The sequence below is a fragment of the Leptonychotes weddellii genome, chromosome 10 (assembly GCF_054177405.1).
Source record: "Leptonychotes weddellii isolate Sample4059 chromosome 10, ASM5417740v2, whole genome shotgun sequence".
NCBI classification, from domain to species: Eukaryota; Metazoa; Chordata; class Mammalia; order Carnivora; family Phocidae; genus Leptonychotes; species Leptonychotes weddellii.
In genome coordinates, this window is record NC_138378.1 from 122283129 (window position 1) to 122293056 (window position 9928).

At 60.1% G+C, this 9928-nt stretch overlaps 1 protein-coding gene across 1 annotated transcript in view; it reads left to right on the forward strand.

The window, feature by feature from the left end:
- PXDN (peroxidasin) overlaps nt 1–9211 on the forward strand; it is a 66961-nt gene extending 57750 nt beyond the window's left edge. Inside the window, exons 17-20 of the mRNA XM_081797262.1 lie at nt 3635–3755; nt 3858–3990; nt 6382–6495; nt 7182–9211. Of these exons, the coding sequence (XP_081653388.1) occupies nt 3635–3755; nt 3858–3990; nt 6382–6495; nt 7182–7301 (488 nt within the window). The 3' untranslated portion in view covers nt 7302–9211. The remainder of the gene's footprint in view (nt 1–3634; nt 3756–3857; nt 3991–6381; nt 6496–7181) is intronic.
- The last annotated feature ends 717 nt before the right edge of the window (nt 9212–9928 follow it).

Below are 9928 nucleotides of genomic sequence, written 5' to 3' on the forward strand. Positions count from 1 at the left end.
CTGCCATGCGTGCCGGGGTGCGCGTCCCGGGGGCCCTGCCGTGCGTGCCGGGGTGCGTGTCCCGGGGCCCTGCCACGCGTCCCGGGGGCCCTGCCGCGCGTGCCGGGTGCCCTGCCGCGCGTGCCGGGGTGCGCGTCCCGGCGTGCGCGTCCCGGGGGCCCTGCCGTGCGTGCCGGGGTGCGCGTCCCGGGGCCCTGCCGCGCGTCCCGGGGGCCCTGCCGCGCGTGCTGGGGTGCGTGTCCCGGGGGCCCTGCCGCGCGTGCCGGGATGCGCGTGCCGGGGTGCGCGTCCCGGGGGCCCTGCTGCGCGTGCCGGGGTGCGTCGTTCCGTCTCCGGGGGTGGCCACGCGGGGACTCAGCGGAGCCTGGGCTGTGATCGTGAGAAGCTGGTCCTTACACGGTGCTGTTCGCTGAGAGAACTCAGTGTCGAGTGCCGCACACAGGAGGCAGGAATAAGCGTAATCAGTCAGCCTTCTGCTTTTTCCTTAAAACCTAATCTGTGTTTAATACGAGTACTTATGTGTTGGATGAGTGTCACGTGTTGGTACCCACGGATGACACACGACGCAGACTATCCAGAAAGCGTAGCACGCACCGAACTCAGTACGCTGCGTGTTCCAAAGTCTTGTGATTGCACACGTCTCCGGAGCGTGTTGTCAAAGGTCTCGAGGTGGACCTGTCATCCGTGTGGAGGCCTGGGGACGCGTGGAGGGCTGGAGGGTCCCCGCCGCCTGGGGCCACCGTTCTCACCCTGAGGCTCCCTTGAATTCACAAATCTTGCTGTGGCTCACGTGATTTTCATTTCCTATTTTGAACGTAATTTTGGGTTTAACTGGTTCAAACTGCAATCACAGACCCGGGGAGGATGAAGCTGGGGCGTGTTTGGAGCCGCCCGTGTGACCCTGCTCTTCTGTGGCCAGGAGACTAGAGCTGTCCTTCTTCTGCCTCCTTTCCCGGAGGAAACGGTTCTGGTTGGGCTCTCGTGCTCCCTGGTAATTGCTTTTAATCGGCTGTCATGTCCATGAGCATTGGAATCGGGGTTGGTCGGTTAGCGCTGTTCTTCCTCTGCGAGTGTCTGCATGTGGGTGGTTGTGCTGATCTGGTCCTGCGTCCGCCTCCGCCTGGCTGTCCTCTCTACGTGAATCTGTGGGGCGTGTATACGAGCAGGTGCTGAGCACGCGTGTGCAGCACACGCCATGTGTGATCTTATAAGAGGATTTGCATGAAAATTAGAGTTCAGTTCACTGCACACCCCACATCCCAAAACATTTACATTCTCACTATTACATCTAAGGGAAACTTGTTTTGGGTTGTTTTTTTTTAAGCTTTTTTTTTAAGAAATATCCTTGTTGGTTTGTCCAGCTCAACTTGCGTTTCCATGGGTGTGGCAGAGAGTGGTACTCCCACCTTCAGGAAACAGCTCTTTGAAAGCCCCTGGGAAAGGCCGGTTCTTCTCAGATACAAAACTTCACGTCCTGATGGCTCCACCAGGCCCCCCTCGCTGCTTAGATGGGGGCTGAACTGGGTTTTCTGTTGTTTTCGCTCTGAAAAGCCAGAGTCCCGGGAGAGAAGGCGACTCAGAGCCAGGTGTCATCGGGGCCCTCTCCCATCTGTGCACCTGCTGAGGCTTTCTGACTTCCCTTCCCCGGACGCGTTTCTTCCAGGTGCTGAGCGGGCCAGGTTCAAGGATGCTTCGGAAGCTTTGTCTTCCATCATAGGTCAAAAGCCACGTCTAAAATATGGCAGAAAGAAAAAGAATTAAGGTTTGGCGGGACCAAATGTCGGTTGCCGTTTACTTTCCATTCCACTTAAAAAAAAAAGGCTATAACTTTTTTTTTTTAGATTTTATTTATTTGTTTATTTTGTTTATTTATTTATTTTTTTATTCTTATTTATTTATTTGAGAGAGAAAATGAGAGAGAGAGAGAGAGAGCACATGAGAGGGGGGAGGGTCAGAGGGAGAAGCAGACCCCCCGCCGAGCAGGGAGCCCGACGTGGGACTCGATCCCGGGACTCCGGGATCATGACCTGAGCCGAAGGCAGTCACTCAACCGACTGAGCCACCCAGGCGCCCCCAATTTTAAAATACTACAGAGAATTCCTGTACTACGTCAGATTCATCAGTTCTCAAAGTTTTGTCCTGTGTTACTGTTCTCTCTCTCCCCATTTACGGGTGTCTGTGTACAAGCACGCGTGTGCACGCATGTGTATGTGCACGTGTGCATATGTGCGTCCGTGTGTGCATGGATGTGTGTGTTTGTAAAGGAGTACGCCCCATTTTTTCCTAAACTAGCTGAGGAAGGCGCAGACTGCTCTCCTCCTGAGGAAAGTGCGTGTATGGGCAAACCTGGGGAGGTGAGTGCGGACACACGCTGTACTTCCCATGGGGACATCGCATGCCGCGCCCCTTGGCCCGCACTTTCCGCAGCACGTGCTGGGCCCGCTTCCTCTGGACCCGCTGTGGACTCTGCGGCCAGCTTTTCTCAGGTTAGACCCAGGTGTGCCTCGGGCTCGGGCATGCTGGCGCTCCGTGGGCAGGCTGCGTTCTCCGGGGCAGCCTCAGGAGGCGCGCGATCGGCTCCTCCCTGGTGACCTGGACATGGGTTATCCGGCTGGAACGTGGATTCGCAGTTGCCCAACAGGGGCGGCTGTGAGAGTGGGCGTGTTTCTGGGTGTGGAAGGCACAGGCCGTTCGTCTTCGAACTGAGCTCCTCCTGCAACCCCGAGGGGCACGTGGGCTGTGAGCCGTGAACCCCGCCGGGGTGGTGAGCACTTCAGTGTTGGGGTTCCTCCCACACCGCGTGACCACGGGGAGCCTACCTCAGGGTTGGAATTCCGGGCGATGGGTCCAGGTTCGAGTGGGAAGCTGAATGCTGCTTAGCTGCTGGAGTAACTCGCAGAACGCTGGGAGGAGTTGCCTGTGGATTCTGTGCTGTGCGTGGACGTGGGCTTTAGGTCCCTGCCTTTGCTCTCCGGCGGCGGTTACGGGCCCGCCAGACTGGGAGAGACGAGGGGGAGCAGGGGGAGGAGACCAGCCTATTTCTCCTGTACTTTCTCTTCCCGGGGATTTCCGCTGTTGCTCTGCACACTCCAGCGTTTGGGAAGGGCCAGGTGTTGCATTTGCCACGTTCCCATCCAGGCATGTCCTGGGCATATGGGGCACGGAGTGAAACGGGGTGTTTGTGGGATGGGATGGGCAGGAGGAGCAGGGCCTGGAGGGGGGACGAGGGAGCAGGGGTGTGGACGGTGCCCCCGGGTGCGTGGACGGTGCTCCCGGATGCGTGGACGGTGCTCCTGGGCGCATAGCGCCTTGGCCGCAGAGGAAGGTGATGCCCTGGCCTGAGTCCTCCCCAGGGGTGGCGGGAAGCCAGCTCGCGGTTGAGAGGACGGGGGCTGTGGCGCGAATATGGAGGAGGAGGCTGTCCTGGCTGTTGGCAGGGAGTCTGGGTGGTTTTGGGGGCTCCCAGGCCAGGAAGATGTGGTCGGCAGCCGTCTTGCCCATGGAGGGAGGAGGCCCGCCACGAGGCCCCGGCTTGCACCATAGACGTGCTGTGAAGGCTCAGTGACGTTTCTCAGAATGTGCTTGCCGTCCCCTGAACTAGAGCCAACGTTTAACACCCGTATGCTCGTTTCAGACTGCAGGACCAGGGGACAGTTCAACGCGTTTTCGCACCACTTCCGAGGCAGGCGGTCTCTGGGGTTCAGCTTCCAGGAGGACGAGCCCACCGGGGAAGCAGGCCCCGGGGGGACCCCGAGGTACAGCCGGCTCCAGGGCAGGGTGTGGGGTGTTGGCGGGGGCGCCTGTGGCCACGTGTGACATGCTGAGGTGTGTTGGCGGCTTCTCCCTGCCCCGTGCAGAATCGGGAAACACAGAAAGCATCCGGGCAATGCCACGGCCCCCTCCCGTGAGCGCCCTCAAGTACCGGGGACGAATGACTTCAAGGACTTTGTTCTGGAGATGCAAAAGACCATCACAGACCTCAGAGAGCAGGTAACTGTCCCTGCACATCCCATCCCGATTCACAGGTGGCATTCTTGCTCCCAAGACCCTGCACTTGTGAAATCTGCGCCAGCTCCCCGATCCGGAGCCTCCTGTCTGGCTCTTCTCTTGTGGCCTGTCCCCGGCCCGGCCACATGGGGCTGCCCTCGGTTTCCCGGTGGCTGGGGAGCTCTCCCTGTGGGCTGCCCTCGGGTGCCACTGGGGAGGGCGTGGGGTCCCTGGAGCGGCCACAGAGATCCTAGGTCGGGAGGGGGCCATGAAGGAGAATTCAGACCTTAGGTCCTGTTCCAAAGCCACTTCTTTAGGAATGTTGGTCTAATCCTTGTCCCCAGGGAGGGGTCAGCAGGCATTTTGTGGTCAGGTCCCCCTGGATGTGGGGAAGGGCACCCACCAAGGGTCTCCACACTGGGCTCTTCTCCGAGGACCTGTAGGGTTTTGCAGAAAATGACTGATCTGCCTTCCCCCACCCGGGAGCTTCCTCCTGTCCTCTTCTCTGCGTCCGGTCCTCAGTGAGCTCTATGTGTACACGAGTGGAGACTGAGGTCCCAGGTTAAAAGTCTGTGTGCAGATCAGACGGTCCTATTGGCAGAAATGTCTGATTCTGTGCAAACCTGTGGAGATGGACCTGTGAGTGGTGCTCTGGTAGCAGGATCCCATTGCTACGTGTGGGGTCCTCAGTCCTCGGGCGTGGAGGACGTGGGGCCGTCTCTCCCAGCCACGTGCACGTGCTCTCACGGCTGGATGTGCAGCTTAGCGTGAGCTGCGACCTCACCTGACAGCCTCCAGGTGTGTGACAGAGACTGGAGACAGGGTGGGGGGGACGCCTGGCACCGGTCAGAAGGCAGGGCTTGTGGCATCAGGAGAGAAGCCCCTCGACCGTTGCCCACAGCCAGAGAGACACAGCCAGGTAGTGACAGGCACAGGGCATCCTGGGGGCTCTGCCCGGGGCTGGTGGGTGCTGAGTCCTAGAGATGGTCGCTCCGGGCAGGCAGGCTGGGCCAGTGACCACGGAGAATGCAGGGGGGAGAGGTGGCACTGAGCAGATGGGTCAGTGTGAGCAGAGTCAGGAGGGGGTACACAGCTGGCTGCCCCAAGCCCACCAGCACCCCCGCGCCCCCCGGCGCCCACCAGCACCTTGACTCCGTCTGTGGCTTCTTCCAGCCGCAGGACAGAATAACCCCGGTGTGCGTCCCCTTCCCTCTGCGCACCCCCACATTTCAGGGCGGGGCTGCTCGATGGGCAGGGCGCCAGGTCTTGGGAAGAGGTGGGTGGGAAGTTCGCGGGCGTCTCTCTTACTCTGCGTGGCCAGGCCTGGTTCACACGGGGCTCCTTCTACCCCAGTCGTCTCCCAGGCGCTGGGCGAGGTTTGTCCTTGCTTCTTCCGGCTTTATGCCACAGTTTGGTCAGCGATCACCGAGGAGAGCCCCCCAGCGTCCTCAGCAGCCCCCCCCGGCCCGTGCTGCTGCTCCCGCGGCCTCAGGGACCCTCCTTGCCTTCAGGACTTGGAAGACAGCTCTGGGGTCTGGGGACGTCAAGATCATGATGCTAGCAAGGGCCTGAGTGCAGGAGGCGGTTGCCCTCCAGAGCCGCACCTGACCTCCAGACCTGGGCGCTTATGCCCTGGGCTAGCTCAGGTCGCCCGGCTGCAGGCCGCGCAGATGCAGAGTGTGCGAGGCCAGGCGACCTGACCACGAAGACCGCGTGGTCTTGTGCAGCTTGGAGGCCGTGCGGTGAACGGCATGCCATCACACGGAGTAGATGGAGGACGTTTAACGGCCAGGAGCGCGCGGGAGGTCTGCGTGTTGAATCCGTTCTTGGCGCTCCGTCCTTTATCAGAGCGGATGCCCCCGCTGCTGACGCGTCCTTAGGCGGTCGCACCCGGTTGTGTCCGTTCTCCTCTCTGGGGTCAGGAGATTCAGTGCCTGTGACAGAAACCCCACTCAAGGACCGATAGATGAGCTGGGAGTTTTGCGGGGCTGCTGGACCCTCCACGGTGCAGAGACAAGCACGTCTGGCCACCGTCCGCGTCGGCCCCCAGCAGCAGGGGTGGAGGAGGGGTGCCGCCCGCGGCTGGGGCTGGTGGCCTGTCAGGGCTGTCCGCGTCCGGGGGTCTACCTGCAGGATGTTCTTGTCTGGGTGGTTCCCGCTCGCACGGTCGCGTGGGAGCCTCTCGTCCGATCCCCCTCGGGCTTCTGTTCTTTCCCTGGAGCTGCCGTAGGCTGCAGTCTGTGCCCTGTGACACGGGGCTGTCGCCGAGGTCTCGGAACCTGAAGTGTCCCTGCTGAGCCGGAGGCGTCCTCATCCCAGGCGGAGGTACGGGTGTGGTTCCAGAGCTGAGACCTTCACCTCCAGTGAGCAGTGCACATTTTTGCTTTGCTGCAGATAAAGAGACTGGAGTCCCGGCTCAGCACGGCGGACTGCACAGATGCCGATGGGGAGCCTCACGCCAACGGCGCCAAGTGGAAGCGAGATGCATGCTCCATCTGCGAGTGCCGAGTGAGTGTGGGGCTCTGCCATGGGAACTGGGGGGACCAGCTGCACTCCGAGGCGGGTGCCCCCACTCGGCGGAAGTCAGGGGCTCTTTCCCCAGAGCTCTGTTCAGGGTGGGTCTGCACACCACGGCCCCAGGCAGCCTCAGGGTGTTTGCACCAGCTGGGAGGGTGGGCCTGCCAGATGGTTCTCGGTCTCCAGAGAAAGTGGACGGAGGTGCTGTGGGGACCGCGGTGGCCCCCGTGTCCAGGCCGGAGCTTCAGGAAGGGGATGTGTTTCCTGGCCCGGGGATGGGAAGGGAACTCCAGGGTCCCTGGTGGTTGTCCTGTTTGGGAATGACAGAGCAGAGTGGGGACAGCACGGTCCCCTGCAGCCTCTCCCTACTTTGTCCTCCTTCTGGTGGACATCCCGGACGTGATCCTGGGGTCCCAGGTGTGGGGCCAGGGGGCTGTGCTGAGCCTGTAGTCCTGGGCTGTCTTCAGGGTGGGTGGCCAGTCGGGGTGGGGGCGGGAACTTTCTGGAAGAAGTGCAGGGTGTCTGCAGCTGTTAATCAGCGGGAGAATCAGCCCTTGATTACAAACTGCACCAAAGAGCTCAGACCGGCATGGGGTCGGAAGGGCAGACGGGCAGGGGGGTGATGCACAGGCCGCATACCCCAGGAACTGACGGGTCCTGGCGCCTCTCTCCTCCAGGACGGGCAGGTCACCTGCTTCGTGGAGGCCTGCCTGCCTGCCGATTGCCCAGCGCCCGTGAGAGCCCGTGGGGCCTGCTGCCCGGTCTGCCCAAGAGACGGCACGGGGAAAAAGCCTTAGGCTCGGCGAGGCCTTCGGGGGCCCTCCATGTCCTCAAGACTGACGGCCGGCACAGGGCGTGCGGACGGGAGGGATCCCTCTGTCTCAGTGGAGGGCAGGTGCTTAGACCAGATCATTCACAGAGGAGAAACCGCGGACACGCGTCCTAACTTCACGTTAGATTCTCAGGTTTTTATTTAATGTTTTTATTGAAATATTGGTGCTACTATTAAATTGCACAATTAAGTCATTTAGGCTCCTAAATTCACTTCCCCGGATACCACCGTTTTCTTCTCGACCGAAAGTGAGTCCCGCTTGGTTCTGACACCTGGAGCTTGCAGACGAGCCCCCGCAGCAAGTGCGCGTCCCGGAGCCACCGGAAGGACGCACGCCACGGTGGAAAGGGAAGATCAGTGCGTGGCTGACGGACAGACTCATAGGAGAACTGGGCTGACGGTCTGGGCGGAGGGCACCAGCGTGTCGACCCCGAGCGACGGCCCTGCTGCCCGGTCACCCACTCACCTGCGACTTCCAGCACCTCGTGCACGAGAGTGAGATGAAGCCACGTGCAGAAATGCAGAAACAGGTTGGTTTTCACTAGGGCTTGTGTGACGCTGCCCGCGTGGACCAAATGTGAAGCCCGTTCCTACTGAAGGCGCACGTCCATGTTGGCAGCACCCGCTGGGCTCTGTTCCCGGCCAAGCACCGAGGGCTTCTCCCCACGGAGGGACTTCCTACCTTCAGGTCGTGTGAGTGCCTTAAAGAAACAAAATCGACCCCTTTACCTCATTTGTATTTTCAAATGCATGACGTTTTGCCCATGTTTCAGGTGTCAGGAATGGTAGAAAAATCACTTCCCCTATGCAAAAGTTGTCTTAGAATTCAGAGAAAAGCAACTATCATACCTCATGGTCTCTCTCTTCTTAATCGACCGGAAACCTCCTGTTTTGTTCTGGATACGAAGTGATGTGTCCTGAGAAGCGTGTCCCTGAACATGCAAGCTCAGTTCGGCAAGCATGTGGTCGAGCGCCCACCGCGTGCGGGCGCCGAGCTGAGCACAGATGCGGGGCCCCTGCCCTGCCCGGGAGGACCCCCGAGGACACAGGTGGTCTCAGTTTGTGCTGGCAAGTCCAGGGTGGGGCGCTGTGGGGTGGCCATGACCGCGGCGGCCGGAAGGCAGGTCTCCTGGTGGTCGGGCATGTGGTGAGCAGGGTCAGAGCCCGATCTGGCCCGGCGCGGGCATCCTTCTGGAAGCAGGAGCCACCAGGCTCTGTGACCAGGCTGCCATGCCTGCGGGGTGGGGTGAACACTCCAGTCGTGAGAGTGTCCGCGGTAGCTTTAAACACGGCCAACTTGACTTCTTGTCCTCGGAACGTTGAATGGTAAACACAAGCTGGTGTCTCGGGTGTGGGACTTCTTTGGAGATACCAGGTCACGTTTAATAACCAAATCTTAGAACTGATTTCTGTCAGCGAGAGAGTGGATAACCGTGTGCACAGCGTGATGGTTATGGAAGTTGCTCAGGTATAAGATGACCGCGCACCCCACGTTCTGAGAGTCTGGTGTCTGGGGGCGGCCGTGTGGCTTTGCTACAGAGGGTTAGAACGCATGGCTGGGACCGCGTTCTCTCGGCGGAAGGAGGGGTGTCTGCGACTCACGGTGAGGGTCTGTAACTGCAGCGTGAACGTCGCGGGGTCCCCGGTTTCATCTCACATGCAGTGTCTGAGCTGCAGGCAGGGCCCGGAGGGACCCGCGGCTGGGCGGGGGGTCGCGGCCACGCGAAGCGAGTGTACATATTTATTTAGTTTCTAACTGTTGCCAACAGCCAAGTGCCTTTCTGTGTTCATTGTAATCAGTTCATTACCAAAGAAACGTTTGCACTATGTAACGATGCCGTCAGTTCAAATAAATGGGCCACGTTTTCAGATGGAGAGTGGTGTTCTTCTTTCCGTCAAGCCCGTGGTCGGGGCGGCTGCTTGCTGGCCCCGCGGAGCCGACAGCAGGTAGGGAAGGAGGCAGCTCCTGGAGAGAGCCGGGGTCTCAGAGAGTGGGGTCCCAGGGGCCTGTGGGAGCTGCGCCTGCCTCCGGGCGCGTCGTGCTGTGGACAAGGACATGTCCTCGTCAGAGGGACTGTGTAGCTGCGGCAGGGAGGGGTCCAGGGATGGGAGGGTCCTCCAAGGGACCATGCCGCGGGGCCGCGGGAGACCCCTGTCCCTGCTCTGGGCTCTGGGTGCGGGTGGGAGAGAGGACGCTGCTTTAAGGAGAACTGGAAGGATTTGGGGCATCTTCACGGGGCCTGGGGGCAGTCACTACTGTTGACAGAATCCTCACCCAGAAGGATATTTGAAATGATAGGGAAAATTAAATGAGTTTCTCAGATTGCCAAATTGCTTCAAAATTTGGGCAGCTTTCATGAGCATGCCGAGTTTCGGGAGTGGCGGCCTCCATTGTCTGCTTCTTTGATGGTGAGTTCTGTCAGTCTGGAGGGCGCAGCAGCGACGGGTGAGCTTCCGCTCACGGGGACGTGGGGAGCTCAAAGCCATCTTTTTTCAACTACTCCGGAATTCAGCCGGCTCTTCTTGGACACGTGTAGTGCTACATAGTCTGTATGACATCAAGAGATTATCCATTCCATTTAAGCTCAACTA